Source organism: Psittacula echo (assembly GCF_963264785.1).
Source record: "Psittacula echo genome assembly, chromosome: Z".
Taxonomy (NCBI): domain Eukaryota; kingdom Metazoa; phylum Chordata; class Aves; order Psittaciformes; family Psittacidae; genus Psittacula; species Psittacula echo.
The window spans coordinates 101,061,834-101,086,761 of NC_137742.1; the positions used below are offsets into that span (position 1 = coordinate 101,061,834).

The window sequence follows — 24,928 nt, forward strand, 5'->3', positions numbered from 1 at the left end:
ATGTCCACTAGTGCAGCAGCCACCCATGGTGGGGCATAGCAAAATGTGGTAGTAGCTGGCCCTGCTGGATAAGCAAGCAAGGGAGAATCATCAGTCATGAGACCTGAGGAGACTACTGAAAAGGAGAGAAGGGTACTGCTCAGTAACCCCGCTGACTGCAAGAAGACAAGTCAAAAGAAGGACTGATCTGTTGTGATAGTGGAGAGCAGCAAGAGAGGACCTGGAAATGAAGATGGGGAAATTAATTTGTGATCTTCAGTCCATCTGCCTGGGTTGCAACATCACCAACCCAGGCTCTTGAAACACCAGGACCCCTCTTCCAAATGGAAAGTTTTTGTAATTGAAAGACATGCATCTTTGAAACTTTGTCTTACATTCAAGTTAATTGAATCAAAAGCCAGCTCTGCCATTACCTGAGCAGTTAATAAAATCTATTGCCTTATGATGGATTTTGTTTTCTGCAGGCTAGAATGGATCTGTCTTTGTTGTGATTTGTGAGATTGAGGGGAAAACACAAAACATAATATGTGTTTCTGTTGCACTGAAAAAATTTTACTGTGTTCTACTATGGCTTGGAAGTAACTAAAACTGCAGTGATCCTTTCTTCCTTTATTTGATTTATTGAAAATAAAGCATACCTCATTAACATTTTAATAAAGGGAATCTCTTTGCAGTGGTGCTCAGAGTTGTTCTTATTTCTCTCTGTGCAATTCCATGCTCTGAAAGGGAAAATACTATTGAGATCTGTAAGGCATGATTTGTTGGACTGAAACTAAACACACAAATATACCAAAGAAAAATGCTCTGTGAAGGTGCTGTGTTTGAGAGGGGTGCTTGCCCAATATGTGTGATGCAAAATGGGGTTGGTTTGTGAAGAAATCATCCTTGTAAAGCCATTGGTTCTGGTCATCAGACTCTATCCAATGCTTTAGTGATGATGCTGCTGATCTATTTGGGAAGTTGGCTGGCTCTCAAGGCAGAGTCTCTCCTCAAAGGCTGTTTCACAGTGAAAATATGCTCAGTGCTGCTGAGTGCATGAATGAATAAGCCTCTGGTACCTTCTAGTCTGGCAAAATGCAGCACAAAACTCAACTTGCTCTGTCCTTTCTCCTGTCCCAGGTAAGAAATGTGTGTTTGTCCTTGCTTTCTTTCATCTTGCTGCTTTTGTGCATTTGGATTTTAAAGTATTTGTAATTCAGGTCTGATTTCTGAGTAATTATACGCTGCTTGAATTACTGTTTAAAGATGCAAGATCTCTGCTACAAGCCAGTTGCTAGGAATGTAGAATCTCATAGTTCCTTGATTCATAATTACAACAAATTTGCTCTGTGATATATAACATTTCTTTTTGTTTCCCTTCAGGAAAGGTGGTGGGGGAATCTTTAAACTATCACGGTTGCAGCTGCAGCAGCAATATTTTCTGTCATATCAAATGCTGCAACTTTGATTTGCTTCTTTCCTCTGTGGCTTTTGCTGGGTCATAGGTTTATAGGCAGTTATAGGCAGCTCACATTATTTATTGCTTCTTTAAAAAAAAGAAGAAAAAGGGTGAATATGGAGGAAAAAAAACACCAGACCTTACAAAAGCTTCCCTTCCCCGTACTCTCCTGATAGATGTATAATACTCTGTTAGCGACTTGCTATGTAGCCTTTCTCTTATTAAATGTAATAGATCCCCCTCTGCCAGAAAGCAGGGGAAAAAACACCCAGCTTTAAAAACACAGAGTTGCTAAAGCCCTGCTTCTGCTGCTGCTGTCTGTCAAAGCAGAAGGACTTGCTGGGCTCTGACTTCTCAATACCTTCAGGTTGCTCTTTTCCTCTTGCTGCTGTTACAGGGCTCACTTTTTGGAAGCTGTGGAGAGGTTTGAAAATCCTTTGTTGGTGTCCAGCTTAAATGCACTTTCTCCTTTTGTGTTTGGAGCTCTATGAACTACATCTAGCGACAGCGGCACTGGCATCCTGTGCACTGGGAGAAAAGTTAATTCCTTTTTGACTTGTGATCGAGAGTATTTGTTAACCCTTAGGGAATTGGTAGAGTGTCAAACTAATGCTTGAGACACAGAGTCTGTGAGCTCCTGTTTGTGTAACTGCAATCTCTAGCAGGGATTTATTCTGGTTTTTAAAATAGGGTGATAAAGAGAGAAATGATGGGGGGGGGGGGTGTCACTGTTGGGAGAGCTTTATTGCGGAGAAGAGAAGTAAGCAGGAAACAGTAGGGTGAACTGAATGTATACATGCTGTGAATCAAGCCTGGGATATTTGGGTCCTGGCTTAACCAGATAAGGAGTAGAAGCATGAACGTGGGTGGCTGAAGTTTATAGGACAACGGGAGACTCGGTGCCTGGGGATGTGTGTGAGCAAGCACATAGGCATTTGGGTGGGTGCTTCGGGGAGTGTAACAAATGAAAGCAGCTGCTTTGGGCCATAGGTATGGTGCCTGAATGCACTGGTAAAGGATGAGTTTTGAGGAGCCAGAGCAGCATGTGTTGGTGTTATACAGTTCCTTGCCTACCAGCTTGGGCTGGTAGCAGTTTCTTCTCCCCGCCAGCTCTGTGGGCTGGATACGAAGGCTGGGCAGCTCGCCACCTCTGCTGAGCCTGGCTGGAGCCAGTGGGCAAGCTGCCCCTACTGTGGCTCCCTGGAGGGCTGGGGATCCCGGGAAGATCCTGGGGAGCAGGAATTGTCAAAGTGGGCTGAGATCCAGCCTGGGCTGGCAAAGCTGGATGCTGGGGGCACTGCCTGGAGAGCCAGTGAGGGGGTACTGACAGTGTAAGGGTAACCTGTAGATACACTGGGCTAGTGCTCCCTCAGCATGGGCTTGAGACCTGCCATATGGACTGTAGTTTAATTGGCTTTCTCTGTGTTTCAGTCCCTTTTTTGGCCATGTTCCCTAGCAAGCCTCTGAGTTAAGCAGCTTGAGTTTGGGTTTTCTTTTTCTGTCCCTTGTAGGAAAAGCACTAAGTATATGATAGATGAGGACAGATGTCTAAGGCTTATTTAACTACGTAAATGGTATTTTTTGTTAACATCGGCATCTGCATGAAAATCTGACAAAGTGCAGAACACCTGATTTTGAAAACAACTGTGCATGTTATTGATAACTCTCAGCAAAACTTCAGAGTTTCTTCTCACTGGGCTGAGCTGAGTTCTAGTATACTGCAGGGCTGAGCTCATGGTGCCTTAGCATTGTTTTGCATTCAAGTGCTCAGACTGCACATCACCTTCCTTATTAGCATATGTAGCTTTAGCTGGCAATGTCTCTACCTGGTGATTTAACACATCTCCAAGTTTACTTTGTAGGTCATGTCTAAGAGCTAATGAATTAGGGAACAAATTAGACTATAATAAGGATGTGCACATAATTCTGTCTTCAGGTATAGGTGGTTGAGTATTGTCAGGTTAAGTATGAAAAGAAAATGATTGCGCTAAGGAAAGAAAAGTGAATTACTGAAATGCTGTTTGGCTTTTCTTGTTGACACACCACACGAACAACTTTCATGTGACAGGAAAAGTAAACAGAAGAATGTGAGAAACAGCATATTAACCAAATGCAGCCATCTGGCTGTGTAGTGGTTGTATCATATTTTGGGATTTTTTCCATAAGTTTTCTTTTCTCTCCCTCAGCAGTAGCAATAACGCCTCATACAATACAATACGATGCTTAGTGGAACCAGCAAAGCTCAATTTTGATAAATTGATTTCTAAGCAATAGCCATCTAATAATGCGGTACTTCCAGTGGAAGTAGGAGACAGGAATAACTTCAATTCAAAGTAATGATAGCAAAGTTTACAGCATAGAAATATTTGAGGAAATTATCATGTTCATGGGAACATGAACAGAAAAAGGCTTATTGTCCTATTAAAAGATAGCTTCTAAAGTTATTAACTTTGTTTTTTGTTTTCTTGGTCTGCATGTAATTCGATTGCATTTCTTAAACATTAAAGAAAATGTCATTTTAGGTGTTAAAATGATGAGGATGAGGAATCAGTTTTTCATCTCAACAAAGCAGCCCATTAAGTATGTTAGTAAAAACTGTGATTAACAGGTGGGTGATGAAGGAATTTTTTCCTTTGCAAAGATTTACTTTATGCTATTACCAGCTGTTTGTCCCGTTTTTACCAAGAGGGAAACCAAACATCAGCTGGAGTAGCGGAGGAAGATGTTTTGTGTAATCCTTTAATTCAGGTTTACCTTTAAAACTACAAAGCATATCTGAAATATACAGCTTTATTGATCCCAAGATGACAATAAAAACTAAGTGTACTTTAGTAGCTTGTGAAGTTCACTATACAGAGTATTGTAAGCAGTAAATTCATATGGATTTTTAAGTCTATCAGATCAGTGTTTTATCTTTTACTCAAAGGACATTTTCTAAGGCATATACCCAAATATTTCTTTAAAACAGAAGTCATTCAGAGGCTTGCTTTTGTATGTTACGCACTCCATGCAGACAGACAAATAAATGTAATATTTGCAAATAAAGCTTACAAGATGAGAAACTTCTTTTTGATAGCTTTAACTGTCATGTTCCACTGGATTACAACTAAGTCAACTGGAGAAATTTATTGATTTTACAATCATTAAATCATTACAATTGCCGTTATAGTGAATACAGAAACTTAGTCCTAAAACTCCCAAAATGCATAGAGCCTCACTGCTGTGTTCTTAAGCTTTTATTTTTCCAGATTTCTCCAGAAGAGGGCTCCATGCACACCTTGAAAGTCAGCACCCACGTATTAAAAGCAAAAGAAATTCATCAGCTTCACGAAAAAAGAGAAGTCTTGTTCACGCGAACTCTCATATAACATTAAAGATTATGCTCAAATTCTGACCAAGCATTTCCCTGTTGTATTGTGTTGTTGTAGGTCTTATTTTGTTAAAGACTGTTCGTTAACTGAGAGTTCTAGAGGAAAAAGTCCTTATCTTTTGTGTTGTATCTGAGTTGTAAATATGTTAGAGAAACTCATTTGCCGGTTATTACATATAATTACTTGTATTGATGAGTATTCTGTGAGCAGGCTATGCTCTTGATTGTTTCAGGTCATCAGTTTTGGTTATGTAGTCAAAAAGAGGTACTATTTGTCAGATAGGGCACTGGAGGGAAGGTTGGTCCCTGGTGAATTATTTTAAAGGTATTCTTGTATAGGACCTGGCAACACTCTCTACTGCTAAGCATGGGGGATTTGTTACAATAAATGTGGAAACTGGTCATGAAAATGCCCCTAGAGCTACAGCATTACAATTAAATCCACTTCGTTGTGCGCCACTTGAGACATTTCATTTCAAATGTATCTTAGGCAGTATACTGGGAGCTGGCTTCTGTTTCTGATGATAAAGAATTGAAAAAGATTATTCTAGCACATGTAATCACTTTGTGCTGTGATCCATTGAGGGTTATCGACTTGATTTTTAGTGGCTTGTCAGCTAGGAAATGACTATTGTTAAAGAAATTTCTTCAGCTGAGGTATCTCATAAGCAACGTCTTGAGCTTAAGTCCAGTCAGGTAATTTGAGTGGTACAGTGATAGAAAAAGCCTGAGCTGGGTGCCTCTGAGGAGAGTGACACTCAGAACAAAGAAATCCCTGGACCTTTATACTTTGTACAATCCATGCACTGGTTCTTCCTACTCTCTTTGTGTGTTTTGAACATGCCTCTCAATCCAATGGTGATTTTTTGGTCCAGGGTTGTCTTGTTCTGGATTGTATTCTTTGTCTCCAGACAGTTCTTTAGCTGACTCTTTATCTTGATGGGTTGCATCTTCTGCTCATAGTCCTAGCTTCCTTATCTTCCAGTTTGCACTGGCCTTGGAGCCTCCCTTCAAAAACAAACTGTTTGCCAAAGCAACAGTTCAACATAAGATCAGTCGTTCACAGCTTTTGGCAGAAGGTTCCAGAAACTTCAGTTACTCATGCTGAAAGAAGCTATTCAAGCACACAGTTAAAATGATTCAGCTAACAATTTCCAACAGTGTTTCTGAAAGGTATTGCAATAGACCAGTGAAACAGGAACTATTAGAACTATGTTGATAGCATCAGTGGTGCCTGTTCAAGAAGAACACAAAGTTCCGCCTTTCATTTTCTTCCTGCTCTATTTTGTCAGATAAATAGGCTCTTCCCATTCTATTAGTATGTAAGGACAAGCTAGATAACAGAGCTGTTAGTGTTACACTCTTCCCGCAACACTGCTGTAGTCACATCTCTAATCTTCAGCTGCTGGCTTGTACTGATGTGCTGTGTGTCAGAATTTTGGCCTCAGGTTTTAAAGTTCCTGTGCCAGCATAAGCTTTTTTTTGGGGGGGAGGAGGGGGACAGAGGATGACTGCCTCATTTGGGACTTGAGACAGAAATGTGAGGCTAGAGGGTTTCCAATTGTTTCATTGAAGCATCTTTGCTCTGTCTTTGACACAAGCAAGCACCAAATTAACCTTTTTTTTTTGTGTATCACTAGTATTTTAACCAGCAAAGGTTCATCTGTGCAGGAAAAAAAGACAAATCTACGATGTTCACTGGGGAGGAGAGACAGAATGAGAGAGATTTATCATCCGTAGGAGACTAAGTGGGCTATTGCTCTTCCCAGTTAACTTTGGATGATATTAGTGGGTTCTTGATCATGACCATATGGCCATGGCCATCACTGTGCCCTGCCCTAATCAGCAGATGATGGGACCAGCCCAGATGGGAAACTGTGTTTTTCTATCACTTCATGTGTCCTGCAGCTACCACAATGTTAGTATATACAAATTAGTAGGATATTAAATGCCAAAAAGGAGTGAAAAATAAGACTTGCTTTATTAACCACAGTTTCATTATTCAAAGGGCTTGGAAACTTGCTCACTGCATTTTTTTTAGTGTTGTGGACTGTGTTCTCCGTCAAATGGAAGAATATATTTCTTTGAAAGCCTTACTGTTTTGTATTAAAGGAACTAATGCCACTACTAACTTATCCAATATTCTACTGTTTTGCACCATTAATTTTCTTGGCTAAGGAAAAAACAGGGAATGTAAGGTTTGGTATGATACAGCTGGTTAAAGCTCTTCTAAGAACAGACTAAAATAAATATGAGCTATTAAAAGTCGGACGGGGTGGATCTTTCCAGCACATAGCAGTTATCAGTACCTCCAACCACTTGGAAAAGCTGATTAATGTGTTTAAATAACTTCTGATAGCTATTAATATCCATGTATGGACATCTAATTTGGTATTCGTTTGGTCCTTGTTTTTAGGTATATGAACATCCACCTTCAAGCTTTTAAAGTGTCTCAAAATTGGGCACTCATATGCAGCTCAAGCAAATACATTTTTATTGCCTAAGGTTCCTCAGACTCCATTTGATAAAGGTTCTATTCCCCAAGTTATTTGAAAAAATCCCTAATAATAGTTTTTATTTCAGTTTAAACTCTTTTATCCTATTGTTGTTAACAATAGATGTTTAAGTCCTTTTTGGTAATGCAATGCATATATTTCTGAAAGCTAACATTTAATTCCCAAGAACCTTGCGGTCTGATATGTAATGAAGAGCAAATAATTTTTGTGTGTATTAAGGCTTTGTTAATAAGAGTACAGACAGAAAGTGGGTTTCTAAAAGTTTGCAGAAGTTTTTGGCGATTGAGGAATCACTGCAGATAGACCTTGTATTACTTAAGTGTAACAAGGACTCAAAATGCTGAAAACTGTGGGTTCTAGGCCATTAAGCTGTCATGTGTCACAGTACTGTTAAAATGACTGCCTGCAAAGAGCTACATACACATAAACTTGAATTTAGTGCAAGAGATGTCCATTTTCAAATATCTATTACTACTTCTGTGTAGAAGAAAACTGCTGAAAGTTACTCCCTCTTAATCCCCTGAGCTACGTTAACTATGAGTGCTCCTTACTTGCTCTGGGGCAAAGCTGGCAAGCTTGCCTGGAAACACAGCTGGGGCTGTGTTTCTGTATTGATTTTGTACGTTAATGGCTGTCTGCCACTCGGACAGTAACACATCTGTGGCAGAGGTAGAAAGAGGATGAATACCTTCTCATGTTGCTTCAAATCAATCTGTAAAACAGTTAGCACATTTAGACTTGTTTGAATTACGATGGAGCAAAAAAGCATGTTACAACATATAACACTGATAACCGGCTCGGCTCATCTATTTTATAGACACTTAAACTATTTCTTTTCATTGTCTTGGGATAGCTTAAATTGCAAGAAGGACCTCTGTGCAAACTGTTTTTAAATAAGAGCCTTCGAGTCAAAGATAGAGGATTTCTAACCCATAAGAGTAAAATAAAAGCTGGCAAGCGTCCATGGAGTCACTGTATAGAGGCAGACATTCTAAGCTGCTGTAAATTCATCTGGATCCACTAGGGAGCTATACCAGCATGTGTGACTTAGGAGTATGATCCATAGCTTGTACAGGCAGCATACAAGGATGGAGGTTGGGAGGAATCATGTAAAGTTGCCCCCTTCCCTAGCCTTTTATAGTTTTCTTCGTGTAAGATGGACTTTGAAGTGTCTGTCATAGTTTAACTTTGAGCCAACTGCTGGTAACTGCTTAGGAATGGAGAAAACCCTGGGAACAGTGTTCCGAAGATCTTGTGTTTTCCCATAGTCAAACTTGCTGGCTTTGAGTTCCCCTCCTGCCGAATAAGGTGTGTTTATACATTCCTCTAGAGACAACCCTCTGGTTTCCCTGAGGAACGTGTTTTATCCAACAACAAACAGCTATATCAAAATGTGAAAGCTGAACATAGCATTGCACTATAGTTGACAAAGCAGGAAATCCAGAGCATCTGGTACCTTGCTCCCTAAATGAAAGGATATGGAATTATTCATTAGAATTGGATGGGCATTTCCTTCCCCATTAACCCATTGTCTCAGAGCCTTGTCAGAGGAAGCTGAGCAACTCCAACTGTGATATGCAGCAGGAATGATTATCTCAGCTGCAGGTTTAAGCTGTTCAGTACCATTAGATAACTGGCCAAATTAGAAGGTGTTCATTTTGACCTTCTGCCAAGATATTTGTTGGATTTACACAGATTAGTTATCAACACAGAAGTCGGCATTCTACGCAATGAGGATATTGATTATTGCAATCTGACTTCAGTTCTGCTCTTTAGATTATAACTTTGGACACAATGTGTTACCACGAAAAGAGATAAGAATGCTAGGAATAAATCACGAAACTTTTGTATCTTGTGGAAATGACTCCTGGTGTTGCACATCTCTCCACTTTAGTTTTCTGATTTGCAATAGCAAAACGCTGTTGCTTGCAGTAACATGGGAGCAGGTGTCCAGTGGACATGGATTGATTCCACTGTCCTGCTTTGTGTTATCCAGGTGAAGGATAGTTTAGTACATCTGTTTAGTACAGATGCCATGCGCATTTCTACTGTGTGCATACTGTGAGGCCTACATGGCTTTTTTTAGTGTTATATCTGAGCACCCTGCAAACGGTAATGAATTTATCCTTGCTTCCCTAAAATGACTGCTGAGTTACGACAGGAACATTATTCTGAAATGCGAGACAGCCTCCGACATCTGTCCATTTCAGTGACTTTAGCTGTATTATCTTTGTTGAGTAATGATGTAGGCTGCTGTCACTTGTGCTGCTGGTGTTGATTCAGTAGTCACAGTTCATTGTGCTATACAAAAATTAATTCTGATTGGAGGGACCCCAGAATAAATTTGGTCTTAGGCCAATCAGAAGCTTGTGTATGTAATACTATTTTAATAATATTGTTTAACTTTCAAGAATATAATTAGGTATAATTAGCCAGAGAACCATCTATCTTTATACAACCAGCTTTTTGTGCATATAGGAAATTAAGGAGAAAAAAAAATTGGTGAATAACTGCAGAGAGTTCTTAGGCATAGAGAAAATGGAGTGTACTTGCTCATAACTGGTGTTTATGCGATGGCTGCTGGTAAAATGATCAGCTAAAGTAAAGAAGGAGGACAAGACTGGCAGCGCTATATATACTCACAGCATTTGAGACCAAAACAGTGTGGGATTGAAGATGGGGCAGATAATATACAACCAAGTATGCTTACAGTTCTTGGGTTGGAGGTGCTGGATATTTCCACTGCAATGTGAAACATAAACTCAATAGCAGAACATTTCTCCCACTGTCTGTTCGCTGGTAAAGGTTCCAGTCTCCTTTCCTCAGATTGGAGGAAGCAGAGATACTGAACATTTGGCCTTCACTGATATGAAGTAAGCTGCTCTTCCACTCTTGTGTCTAGCTTCTGGAAGTGTGATGTTGCCCTCCTAAAGTGTCATTGTTAGTGAGATGCACCTAAACATTTGAATTCCTTGTTTGGGGGGCGGGGGAAGGAAATCATGCCACATGAATGGACCATTTGTTAAAAGCTCAAAATAAGAGAATCTGTAGACTTGTACAGGTTATTGAAAGCTAATCTCTGTGGAACAGCTATCTCTTCCTATATGGTTATGTCCCTCTGAAATGAGAATTCAATCTTACACTTGCTTCCCAAGAATACGGTTTTCAAAGTGTTTGTTCGGTCTTAAGTTAAGCGTTCAAACACAGAACCTGTTTCTTGCTGTGCATGGGAGCTAAATGTTGATTGTAAGTGGCTGAAGGAGTTTGGCTAAAATAGAAACTGACTTGGTTGTCTACTGTAACTCATGTTGAACCCAAACAGAATCATTTTCCCAACTTGTTCTTGGCTTCTGATTTCTGTGTGCTTTGTGTTCGTGGGGTCTATCTGGGATATGAAGGAAGAAAAAGCAATCATGCGCAGCAGGAGTGGTTCTCCTTCCCTTACCTCCGGGCTGGCTGGAAGCATCAGCATTCCTCCAATTTCCTTGTTCAAATTACTTTTTCTCTGTTCCACTTCATCTGCTCAAGAAGAGTCAGATAGTCTGAGTGCTTTTAGTTTTTCTACTCATTATCTTCTGGAACTTCTAATGCTGGAGGAAAGGGTGAATACATTTTACTACTGTGGTTTCATTTAAGCTTTGACAGGCCCTTCTGGAAAGTCCATCCCTGTTCCTGGTGCTTAGATGTTTTTCTTTTGGTGACAGATGTGACAATGATTTACCTGCAGTTTGAGGAATACCAGACGCACCTAAGGAGTCATTTTCTTTTAGCATTTTGAGTAGGTCCTGGTTATTTTCTCTGAGCAATCTGCAGATTGCCTAAAGTTAGTGCAGTGTTAGATTGTAACCTTTAGCTAATGTGGTTAGTCAACTATAAGTCTTGTACTGTTAGTAGTGGTAGACCAGTACTAACAGTGTACAAGATCCAAATCTTGTGTGTTTCTTACCCTACCCTACTCCTTTCTCCCACAGTCCCCTAAGGCAGTCTATTTGTCTGCACATGTGGGAAAGAGGATTTAATTTAGCTGCCCCATTAAAAGCTTTATGTTGGTGATCTCTTAGAGCCAGAAGTGCTGGGACAGTTAGTAATAAGTATGCTGACATAGCTGCTGAATTTCTTGTCTCCTTCCTTGGCCGACTGAGGAATACAAGAAAGATAATTAAACCTTAACACACAAAAAAGGAAGGGAAAACAAAACCAATGGTGAAAACCAAAATATTATTGAATGTCCTGTAACTTTTTGCAGCTGTTAAGATTGAAAAGCAGCCTTTTATATTTAATAATTTATATCTATACTTATATATTAATAATTTATACTATTTATATTTATATTAGTTAACAGGTGTATACAGGAATGGAGCACAACATCTAGTTTGATTCTGCCTGATTTCCACATCTTCATTTTTGTTCAGTCTTACCTGCTAGTTCAGGCTGACACCCACATCCAGAGCTCTTGGTCATGTCTGGATCTGAAGCTCTTAGCATCAGGAAACAGCAGTACTTAGTTTTATACACATTTGTGTGTGTATAAACAAGATGGTTAACAAAAGGCAGGAAACTTCATCTGTATCTGTTTCCAGCATTCATTAGCTGCCCCATCACAGAACTCTCCTGTACACTTTATTTTGGTGGGACTTGTTTATTATCTCTTGCTGTATGCCTTAATGGACAATGTTTATCTCTTTCTGCTGCTTTGACGTTGTTTTCATCATCATTAAATTCATGCTACTGAAACTTTGTAAAACTGGTTACTGCACAGATGAAATGAAACTGAGCGATATCTTCGACTAATTGACTACTGAGGTTGCAGAGGAAATGGGAAAGGGCGAACTGTGCAAAAGGCGTGAGGCCAAACCAGCCTTCACTGCAGGAGACCATATTGCAGTTTGTTTTGGAACTTTCTGTGTCACTTGAACAGTCTGAAATGATTTGATGTGTATCAGAAAGGTTGTCGTCTGTGTAACACAAGCATACTTTCAGACTGCATACTCATGGAAGTATGTCCCAGAGGAAATTAAAAGGAAGGAGAGAGCCAGAGAACCTGGGAGGGGAAGGACAACAGTTATGGCTTTCTAATAATAAGCCAGGAAAATCTGTGCAATGTCTTTCTGAAATAAGTATTATGGGGCAGCTGCTATGAGAGATAAATGCTCCAAAGTTTCGTCAGATATTATGTGATTTTCTCTTCCTCAGCCACGTTTTCTAAAATATAACTTCACAGACTTATCCTCTTTCTTTTATTTTCTGACATCTCTTAGAGGCCAGCTGAATAACAAAGATTAAAGGGAAGAGAACCTGACTTTAGGCACATTTACAAACTGTTAGTTTTCTGCAGATTCTTCCATGCTTAAAATGGAAACAACTCTCCCCTGACAATCGAGTGCACACTTCATGTACAATGGATCTACTTCTGACACTGTATTTCTGGGGTGTTTGCACGACTCACCATTCATCTGGCAATGCTTGACTTTAAGTACTGATAAAAAGAGCGCAGCACAGTCCAAACACATTTGACCTTTCGAAACATTGGAAACAAAAATAAAACAAGTTACTTTGCAATTTTTCCTTACACATGTCTAATGACTGAAAGCAAACTAGCATTCTTAATTCTTCTTTCATAGCATAGAACCTTCCAGGCCTAAGATCCACTGTTTTATACCTGCTGTTGCCAGGACAGTGTGTGTGAGTTGGCTTTGATTGCTCCAATTCAGGAATGGGCCTGCTGGTTCATAGTTCAGGTCTGCTGGATCTTCAGATCTTTTATTGTTTCATAAACTATACTTGTATAGTTGGCATGCTGGTCTTGGTTCACTTGCCTGGTGGGCAGGAGTCTGTATTTCAAGTATTAGTGCAACTGCTACTTTAAATCAGTAGTATCAATATAGAAGTAAGGCTTGGGTACCAGTGGAAAGTCTCTGCCTAAATCCTCAGCTAGCCACAACTTTATTTAATTTGGTTGCAGCCACCTCTTAATACCATGGTGAGCAACTTGAAAAAGTGAGTAAATCCCCTTGTTTAGTTAGCAGTGCAGTGGGCTTGATGCAGGGTTCATGCTCACCCTTACTGAACCTCTCTGGAAGGGCTGGGCTTTTAAATAGCAGCCTGGCTGAGTCAGGGACATGCCAGTCCTGTTACGCTGCCACTCCCCATTTTGGGACTGCTGCTGGGGAATATGTGTAGTTCTGAATACGGCTCCAAACATGATGGGAACTGAAGATCTCCTTCCTTTCCCTTGTAAAACTGTTGTTGGTTTGTGAGTGCATTCCTTTGGTTTAAAAGCAGAGGAAGTACATCTCTCCCAGCCTGCGAGCTAGATGTACATGGTGGGTAGAGATCTGTGCCAAGCACTGGGGTTAGGGGTAGGTTTTGAATGATCAGGGTACACTTTGCTCTTAAGCCTCTTCGAAGAAAGGGAAGCCTACACGGCACCTGATGTAGGGCTCTGATATGATATTGCTACAAGTACTTTTGGTATTTCAGAAACCACTTTGCAGCTGATGCACTGGGATTTGGTTGGTTTTTGGGTCTGAATTTGCTTGACTCTAAGCAATTGCCCCTCCTTGATATATTTGTACTACCCTGTTGCTTGTCATAGGTTGGTCAAATCTAATGCAGCAGGGAGGAACATTTTTCCCTTCTCATCCCACCTTCTTATTTCCTGGTTCACTGTGTAGTTGCCTCCTGTGGCTGTGGTTACATGGACTTCATTAATAGCAGATCTTGAACAATCTGCTTAAATAATAATGAGTGTCTTTTAATTTGCCCTTCTTCCATGCATTTGTTTTGAATCAGTGAGCTATCTGATCAACTAACTACCTCGGCATCTGTAAGCAAATCTCTCTGGTTTTGTTCAGTGCTATTGGCAGGGCTTCTTTCTGAAGCAAGGCTCCTGGACTGGAAGGTGTCTAGTACTTTTGGAGCCTGAATAGAGAGGAAGAGAAGTAAGTGTGCTGTTTAATGGATAAAGAGCATCCTTCATGGGTGGGATTCCCTGGTATTCTGTCTTGTTTAGTGGCCTTCTGCTATAAAATAAGCAATCAGTTGCTGGAGAAGTAACACTAGTACCTCGAACTTGCCATCTTTCCCAGACAAGGTTTTAGCTGTTCCTTTCAAAAAAAAGCTGCTTTTTGCTTAGTCTCCTTCTGGCCAAGGCATTTTATTTGTGTAACAGCCTAGCTTTGGTTAGACAAAAGTAGGGCAGGGGGCTTTCTTAAGCAATAATTGTGGATCCTTGGACTGAGGAGGCTTTTGAGCTTTACTGAGAATCTGAATGTAAAGCAGTGCCTTTTCCCTCCAGCCACATGTTTAAGGCTGACTTTTGGCATGAATACAAAGTTTGGTGTCAACCATGTTCCATTACCAAATATAGTGTAAATCTTACTGACAGGGTTTCCAGGCAGCTGTGCCTGAGGGGGATGTAGGCAGTGAATGTGTCTGAACAACAGAAGTAATTTGTGATCTCTGTACTTAGCACTGAAGCACACACACCAACAGGATCAGGAGGAAAGGGTTCTTTCTTTCTCCATCCCTTGCCCTGTTTCCATGTGGACACCCTCCCTTGAGTTGTGGCATGCCTTACTGTGCTTGGCTAGTGCTCCTGGGTGCAGAGCCCCCCCGGCACTAGGGAATAGCTGCTGGGTAACTGCACTCAGAACATTTAGAGCCTCACTTCTCTCTTAACAGCCTCATCCTTCTTGAGCGTCTTGATTTCAAGTGTCTGTTGAAGCACTGTAAACAGATTTCCTTCAGTTGTGTGGCACTGCATGCTGTGTTGCAATAATTTTGTCTACTTTAAATCTGCTAGTGATTCATTAGTTTACAGTTCCAAAAACCAATTCCAAAGGGATCACTCATCTCCCTAGAGCAGTGAAGATATTTTCAAGTTGGCTTCACAGTGTTATGGCAGTGTGTTTGAGACTTGCCTCGAGTCTCAAATCATGTGGCAATGATACTGCCAAAGGCTGCCAATTCAATGGGGGATTGCACACAGATTCCATGGGTGGGAACTTGCAATATTATTAGGCACAGCTAATAATAGTTCCTCTTGACTTCTGAAATGTCAGAATGGACTCATGAGTAACTGCACTTTGGAAAATGTTAACGTTTTGTTTGCAACCAAGAGTAGTCCATAACTTGTTCAGTGCTGCCTTTTGTACTATATTAGAAGCCAGGAGTCTTAATATATCTGTCTGTGAATTGACTAGTGTCAAGGTCTGAGTTACAGCATCTGTCTGGGGATTGACGACTGTCTTGTATGTATACTATGACTAGAAAAATGTACTTCTGCTATCCAGAGATTCCTAAGATCTGTTGAGCATGTGTTTGCCTCATTTTCCCCATTTGCAAAGGGCTTTGAAACCTAATAGTAAGAAACCTCAAGTGTACTACAAAAAAAACCCAAATAAACTGTATCATAAACAGGCAACTCTGTTTTCTTTGAGAGAGGCCAGTCCCTGAGTTTGGTCTCCAGGGTTTTTGGAGTTTCTGGGTACACCTGCCAGACCGGTTGCTCTAGAGCTGGGCCTTTGGGCAGGGAACAATAACTGCTTTGCAGAGAATGTCAAGTTTTCAATTGCTTTATGAAAAAAGTGAAACGAAAAGTAAAATATTTCTAAATGCTCTGTGGAGCTAAGTTTTTTACTGTTTCCTACGCTAGTCATTTATTTCTTTTTCTGTCTAGTGCATCCAGCAAGGTACAAGCAGTACGTCTCTAGCTGCAGGATTTACTGGACCGCTGGAAGTGATCAGAAAGGGATTTTCATACGTTTGCTCCAGAGTTGCAGAAACACATAAATGAAAAAACTACAAAAAACCAAGTTCTTTTAGTCAAAAGATGTTAGCATTTAGAAGACTGAGAAATGAAGCCATGAGCTTTTGTGTCCTTCTGAGGATATAACTAAAAGTATAGCTCCAAGACAGAGGAGCTGAGTTTCAAGAGATGCTGGGCACTTGTCCCCCATTGTGATTGAACTAAATTTGGGGCACTTGCCTTTTGCCAATACAAAGTTGCCTGGGAATTTCATGAAGTTAAGCCCTTAGTTGGAAAGCAATGCAAATACAAGGGAAAGAGAGATAACCTGCATTCAGAGTGCCTCTTCTCAATTATTGCCTTTTACAGCTATTTACTATAGTTAAGAACACCTGGTGGGTTTATCTTTCAAAGCAGAGTGGCATCACTGTTGGCTATGAATAACCTTACAAAATGGAGAGGCCTCACTTTCTGTATGCCACTATACCTCTTTCCTTTTTTTCTTGATTTCTGTGAGAAGTTAGATGATAATATCACTTAAAAGCAGGAAAAAGTACAAAGCAAGAAAGTAGGTGGTGCAAAGTGTTATAGGAAGTCTTTATCAAGTAAGGTCATAGTTCAGGAGCCCCAGATCGTTAATCAGTACACATTTTCCCTGGTATTAAGCACAGAGAGGAGCATGTTTTGTTGGGAGGGATCTTGGAAAGAGTCCTACATTCTTTCTATTTATTGGAAGTAAAACTTTAATTAAAGTAACTAGTTTGTATCTTAATGGAAAAATCCATCCCTCTATTTCTGCAGATCATCTATCTGCCAGTATTTAATCCTTGCCTTAATGATACATTGCAGTCATCTTGTGACAAAGAAGATGTATTTTTAGTGTACTTGGGTAGTGCAGTAAATAGAATGACTTCACCTGAAAAGGAAGCTTGACTGTTGTCATTGTTATTGTTCAACAATCTGAAATACATCATTGACATCAATGCTTTTCTAAAAGTAAGATAAGATTAAGATCAATGAATATTTTTTTTTTTTTCCTTTCTGAGTTTCATTTTTTTTTCCCTTCAGGAGAAGGAAAATAACAGAACTCTATCATTTTCTTTGGCTGGCACCTTGTGAGTGTTTACAGCAAGTTGTGTGCTTACAAATCTGAAAGAAAAGCAGAAAATATTTCTCTTGTAATAAATTCTCTTATTCCTCCTTTATTTGCTATACCTCATCACCTCTGCTCTCTAAGTCATGATAACCAGGCACTAGAAAACATATTTTATATGAGGATCTATGTGAGTTCTGGCAGAGGGACAATGGATTCCTTTCAGCTCCTCTTCACCACTGCTTTCACACATTTCACAAAGAAATCATCAGACTGTCCTTCAATTCAAGATCATCCTCCTTTGTCTTCCTGACAGGTATTAATGTGCAAAGGCATTAATGGAATTATGAAACTAAGTTGTAGGTATTCTTAGAGATGCAATGCCAAAAAAGTCAGTAGCACATATGACAATTCCTGGATCCGTGTTTCTATTGCATTTTAGACTTGTTGAAAAAATTAGGTTCTTATTCTATCCTCATGATGTCTGCAGTTAGCTGTGATCAAATAAAAGTGTGGGGGTGGTCTACAAGGGATGCTTCTCAGTCTCCAAGAAAGAATAAATCACTACAGTTTTCTCCTTCCCTGGAATAATGTGTAGACTGAGCTCAGAAGTAGGTAGACAAACAACTCTCAGCAAAGTATTGGTGCGACACCATATTCTCAAATGGCTCAAACTGCCACGTAAGTCACTGTTTCCCACGGTGTGCAGTCTTACTATGAGATGATCTGAAGGTAACTGTGAGAAGTGTTACCTGCCCAAACCTTCCCATGTAACTAAGTTAGTATATGTGTAGTATCCTGTGCAACCCAGAAATATCATATAACATTTAGTGTCCTCAGTGAAATATTAGCTAGAAATCTTACATCTTACATCCAATAACTTGCAGCTGGCTACTGCAAATCAGTTTTTTCCTTTTATAGCACAATACAAACTAAAGTTTAAGACAGATAGCTAAGAATTAGTTATTTAAATAGCATTTCATCAGACTCCTGTATGTGAAACATTTGGTAAGAAACACAGTAATATTGCTCAGTATGAGTAATACAATTCAAATATGAATTTACATTTGTCGTAACCATGTGTTTATATTTCTTCAATGCTAGCACTTTTTTTTAGGTGTCTGTTTTAGCAGGCATACAGCATTTGGAATTAAAGGCTTGATTTTTAAACTTTGTCATTATTTTGGCTTTATACTTGAGAGCAATGATTATAATTGTTTCTAAAAATCCAAGTAGTATATCAAAGTGTCAGTAACAGTTAAATATTTTGTCTATTTTCTTGATTTAATGTTTAGTTTAGTAACAGAAAATAAAAAATCAATTTTCATTCTCTGCGGAGTCTTTAAAATTCAATTAGGCTAGGATTTTGTAAACAAAACTATGATATGAAAGAGGGTAAACTTTCCTGAGCTTCTAGTGAACATGCATATGTCTGAATGTCCTTGCTATTCTTATATCTTTAATCGTAAGCTGTAAGCCTGTTCAAAATGTTATCTAATAAGCACTGACAACATTTTCAGTGTTAGTACAATGCACTAAAAAGTCTTTTGTGCAATCTCTGCCTATTAATGACAAACCACCCAACTACCTGACCTGCCTGTAACACACACTGTTGTGCTTCTGTTCATTAAGACACAACAAATTTCAGAGTTCAAATTTGGGATTTTGGAATCTGAACTAGAGCGAAGCATTTCATGGTAGAGAGAGGAGATGGAATGTGAAGGCATTAGGTACTGCAATCAAGAGAATGCTATTTGAAGGCATACCCATTGTGAGGGTGTGTGTATACACAATGTGAAAGTATGGTGGAACATATACACAATGTAGGTCAGGAAAAAGCAAAAGTAAGCTTTGCAGATTTTCTCATACTACAGTGGCTTTTTTACTGCAGGGTTAATACTTGATTTGTAACTTGCAATTCTCTTAACCTGCATTCACACCTTAAGACTGAAGCTTCTGAAATTAAAAAATATGTGACTCAATTTGAGTTTCACTTCAAATTACTCTAAACTGAATCAGAGATATTGATATAAAATCCAGTCAGAACAGTCCTAACTCTTGCTCTTATGTTTTGAACCTGTCTGTATTTTTTTAAAGCACTGAAATGTGCATTACTGCTATGAAAGCAAGTGCTCACATAAGCTGTTTTGAAAAGCAAGGATAGAGTGTCTTTATCTTCAAAATAACCTAGCCCAGCTGTATAGTGGACTTGCGGGTTTATGCTTGTTAAATTGTTACAATGACAGCATTGGTAAAGAAACAGCAACTGTGGACCAGAAATGTGCATGGAGTAGTTTGAAGGACTGGTCTATTAGAAGTACAAATAAAGACTGTCTAGGTTTGACAACTTTTCAAATGTCTGGTTGTTATCCTAAAGAGCATCATTCAGGACCATGTGAATTCCTTCCTTCCTGTACAGTTTTAGGAGGTTGGATCTGATAATTCTTAAATACAAGTGCTCCCTGAGTAAACATTGCACGTTTAAATGCATAAATGCCTCACAGAGGGATTTCTTATTTGGACAAGCATAAACCCATGTGAATTATAGCCAAAAGGATTTGGGCCTGTATAAGCCATAGGAGTTGTCACTTTGAGATTCTGGAAATACTTGTTTGCAAGAGAATACTGATGTGATGTTTAGAAAGAGCCCGAAAGTGAAATGTCAAAATATGTGCAGACCTTAGAGATGCATTAGGTGTAACTATATGCAGAATTACTTAGAGCAGACTACAGAATGGTGTTTTTATTTTCCCTTGTGGTGTCATGTTATAGTAGAAAATTGTGTATAAAGGAGGCAATGGAATGTGTTTCCTTTTTTCTCCTGCTTTTAAGTACAGTGACATGTCCTAATTTAGACCTAATTTTCTTTCCTGTAACATTAGTTGTAATAATGTATAATGTCCTCAGAATTAATTTGACTGGAAAAATTCCAGAAGGACTTTCAATTTTTCTCATTAAAAACATTATCGATGTCTTAATTAGGCACTGTTATTAATGGTAATATTACTCAATTTAAAACTACACACTTAAGATGTGGTTACCTCTAGCATGATTAGTCAGAGAAGCTCTGTTACGCAAGGATGCACACCAGAATTTTGAACAGTTAAATATTTAGAGCCAGATGCTCAGCTGTGTAAATTGTGTGTCTACTATGACCTCGATGGAGCCAGGCTAGTATATGTTAACTGAGGGCTTGATATCTAAAGCTGTAAACAATAACTTCTGGCTGATCTCCCTCACTGTTTCTCCTTTTCTTTTCTGGTGTTTGTTTTTTTTTTTTTCTCTAAATGATGTACTTATGATAAAGTAAGTTTATGAACTAATACTCATATATTCTTGTTTTCACTGTAAGCTGTTTAACTGCTGAAATTAAGCTGGAGTCTCTCTGTACTTTTATTTCTTCTTCTCCATGTTATCCCAGGGGGATTTCACTGACTTATGTGAACTCACTCCTCATTTAGAACACAGTTCAAGGACCTTTTCTCAGTTCCTTCGACACTAATGGGCTCTGTTACAAGCTTCAAGTTGTGGTAATTTGCTTTACTTGATGAGGGCCTTCTGCTGCTATATATAAGGGTAGAATTAGGTGGAACATGTTATTTGCTTGCCTAGACACAGATTTATACAAACTTTTTAAGTATTCTGTGGACCAGTTAATGTGTGTGTTTTCCTGTTAGAAGACTGAAAGGAGCTATTTAGATTTACTATATTTTTGCCTGGCTTCATTAAGAAAAAAGAACCCATGAGAGTGTTCAGAGTGTTCAGTTCTGTAATTACTGGCTGTCACTCCTGTTTGTTACTTATATTTGTTGTGATTGTGAGTGGGAAAGGCTGTTGGCCACGCTGGCTGTCGCATGCTGCTCTGTAACTTTAATTGGGGGAGCTTTTACAAGATAAAGCCTGTATTTGATTATCATAAGGGTATAATATCTTTCCCCCAAGCCCCCACAACAAATGTTTCAGCTTTTTAAATTATCTGGAAAGTGAGGTATCTAAATCAAATGGAATATAACATAGCAAATTTCTCTACGTTCTGCTACTCAATCCTAAGTGTTTTCAATGTGTAAAATGTCACCTTAGCTGTGTACAAGCTCATTTGCCTGGCAGAAAAAGATAATTCTTATGTAAACTGTGTGAAACCCAGACTTGCGTCATCTTGCAGGTAGTGTTGAGGTTAAGATGGACAGATGTGCATGAGGCTGTTAGAGCAAAAAGCATCTGGATATATAATTGGTATACCGGATAGTATTGAAGTCTCAAAATGGTACAGACATTTGCATCTGTTCACTGGTGTATATAATGACAAGATATTCGGGGTAGTAGGGTGTGAAGCTTAAAAGGAGCTTAATGGTTTTTCCTTCAATAAATCATGTCACTACAGCAGTGTCATATTTTATTAGCTTGTAATTTTGTAAAAGTTAAAATTGAGCATAATGTTGCATATAATTCTAGAACATCTGGTAGCAATATCTAGTAGCAGCTGTTTAGCATCTGAAATATAAACAAAACCTGATTTTATCCATAGTTGTCATAGTTAATTTTCCTGGAAGTACTAGTTTTGGAGAAGGCGCACTGGGAAATGGGCCTTGTCAGAAGGAAGAATAGGTAGAAAATGAGACATCGTTTAAAACTTGAGCAAACAGAGCAGAGAATTGCATAAAATTTAGACTAAGAATAGTCGTATGCTTATATTTTTTTTCTACTGAAATAAAAAAAAAGCTTTAGAAGAAATCCTGAAATGAATTATAGTTCTTAAATACAATGTGCTATGGCACTGAAGAACATAATATTAATACAATTTTAACAGATCACAATTTTTTACATTGTTTTTTTCAATCCATACCCCGATGGGGGAAATTATCCAGTGCTTTGACTGTGTTGATATATATATAATTGGGTTACTGTTGCTTGAAAAAGAAAAAAAACAAGCAAAAAACAACTCACTTCACAAACAAAACTGAAAACAATGCAAAGATTATGTGATGGCAGTGCTTATTTCTCTCCTGCCGTTCACTTCTTACTTTTGCTGTCCTGTTCTAACTTGGGAGTCAAAGGAAATGTGCGGATTGCATTGTTGCATGACAGGAGAGCAGACAGAAAATATGCCTTTAGGCTGCTGCAACTTGTATTGCAACCTGTAATACCACCCAGATACCACTCTGAAGTTTCATGTTTCAGGCTCTCTCTTTCTGTCCCAAGGCATCAGATAAATTTAATCATTGAGAGTGAGATGATGTAGCATCAGCTGACGCTCCCCTGGACATGGGGAATTTAGCTTTTTTAACACAAACCTTTCTTGTCCAGTGTATTTCGTATACTGCTAGCGATAAGAATGTGGTGTATGGTAGAACAGAATGTGCACAATCAAGAAGTTGTTCATGTGGCATGTCTCTATAAACTGTTCCTTTTAAATCTTGCCACTGTAGGAATCAGGAACATTAGCCTAATAATCTGACTTTAGTGTTACTTGTAGCAGATTCTGGCCATTCTGGAGTCAGTTATGGGATTTATACAGAAGCAGATTAAGATCTCGGAATATTGCAGAGTGCCAAAAATTGTGCATGTGGTACCAGCATCTTTTCCTTCTACTTTGATGCCTCTTTCTTTGTTCCTCTGGGGTATGAATTCTATTTAGGGCACCAATATTCTAGTAATCCATTTATCCAGTCATATTTAAACTGCCTGTACAGAATAATATCACTTCAAAGGTAGACTAATGTTGATAAGACAGACAAATAGGTTTTCTCACTCTGTATTTCTGATAAGGATCCCTGTTGAGAGCAAAGAGTTAACTGTGATACCAGCTGTCTGTTTTTCCTTTTCACTACCCAGAAGGACACAAAAGGACTTTTTAAGAACATGAGCATAATGAAGTTTATTTCTGTCTGGGGCATTGGTATTCTTTTGATGTTTATTTCCAGAAGTGATTAACAGTCACCTATCCAGCATCTTGATATGTGTCTACTATGAGTCTGAATGTATGCATTGCAGAACAAGTAGATCTCCGTGGCTGTGAAGTAACAATTTTTGTGTCATTCTAGGCACATTTAACTAGAAAAATTCCTTATTTTCTGTTAGAATGAAGTGACACTTCAATGGATGATTCAGGTGCTATAGCAGTTCGTTCAATTTAAAACCATTATGCAGTATGGATATTCAAGTGTAAATAAATTATGATCATAGGCTTATAATGAAAGATGCCAAATATCAGTAATTTTATATTATAGTTCATTATGGATGACATTCTGGCTCCCAGTGGGCTGATTGTAAGACTCCCTTGGCCTCGGTAATGTAAGGATTTCACCATAAGCGTTACTAAAAAATAAAATGATGACATTTCATTTCTTAATCTAATTAATTTTAATTACTTGCATAATAATTTTGTGTGTCATCTTATTCTAAAGACTTGGAAGTGAACCACAAACTGTGACCTAAATCCTGCAGGTTTTGACTCTATGAAATATGAATTCTTATATCTGCATACATATTGTATTTGTTTTCATTCCTCAGTGCTTACAGGATCTTTGCTTGATTATAAATACAGTGCAACTAAACCTTAGCTGTTGCTGTCCAGAAAGTGATGCTCTTTCAAACAACAAATGCAGTAAATGATCACCAGCTACAGCTACTGCAGGTTGAACAGCAGTACTAATGAATTAGAATCATGGAACTGTTTAGGCTGTAAAAGACATTTAAGATCATCCCAACCATTAATGTTGGCTACCTAGCCCACTGCTAAGCCATTTCCCAAAGTGCTATACATCTACACATCCTTTAACTACCTCTGGTGATGGTGACTCCACCACTTCCTCTGCAGCCTGTCCCAATGTTTGACAACACTTGCAGGGAAGAAATTATTTCTAACACTCAATCTGAACTTCGCCTGGTGCAACTTAGGCCCTTTTCTTTTGCCCTGTCATTTGTTACGTGACAGAAGACTGATCCCACCTTTATAGTACTTTGCTGTTAGAAGGAGGAAAACTTTTGGACACTTCAAAGCTCAACTGAGAAATGTAGTCTTACTTTGAAGCTTTGGGCAGGAGATTGCACTAGCTGACCTCCAGAAGCCTCTTCCCATGTAAGTAGCTTGTGACTGTGGTGACCTTGTTATTTGCGAAATAGATCTTGTTAGTTGCAAAATTCTCTCCTTTTGGACATATTTATCTTGAACTGAAATTGGTTTGTGGTTTTACTGTAGGTTTAAGGATGGGAAGAATAAAACCTATATATTGCAAGGGAAATGATTTCCTGGTCTGACCGCAAATGAAAGTAGGATTTAAATACCTGATAAACAAGAGGAAAAATTTCTAATGCTGTCAGTATTTCTGCTCATGTCTCTCATTCTCTATAATTCTCTCTGCCTTTTAAATGACAAAATGTATCAAATGCAACTTAAGTAAATTCCCAAGTGCTGTTGGTAGCTTGTATCATGACATAATAACAAATAACAGCTTACAGTTGATAGGATTTGAATTTGTCTTTGTTCCCAGCAAGCTAATATATGCTTTCTATTTTGCTGGATCTCTGCTCCAGTAAGTGGGTTGGTATTGTGGAGGGCATTCTACTGCATTGATATGTCATAATATTTCTTTTTTGAAACAAACAGGGAAAGAGATCTGTTTGATCTCATTAAACAAATGTTAAACTTCTTGAAATTGACTGCATCAAGTGAATTGGGCTTGGATTGTGTATGTATTCTGAAGAGGTTCAATAGCTTTGTTAAATAAAAGTTTTAATATCACTAAGGTGTGGAGATTTATAA

At 38.8% G+C, this 24,928-nt stretch overlaps 1 protein-coding gene across 1 annotated transcript in view; it reads left to right on the forward strand.

Moving 5' to 3' along the window:
* Window positions 1-1,074: 1,074 nt before the first annotated feature.
* Window positions 1,075-24,928, forward strand: part of CDH13 (cadherin 13) — a gene marked incomplete at both ends in the record, with an annotated part of 482,104 nt that continues 458,250 nt past the window's right edge. The window contains one exon of the mRNA XM_080638637.1: window positions 1,075-1,119. Coding sequence (XP_080494763.1) covers window positions 1,075-1,119 — 45 coding nt within the window. The remainder of the gene's footprint in view (window positions 1,120-24,928) is intronic.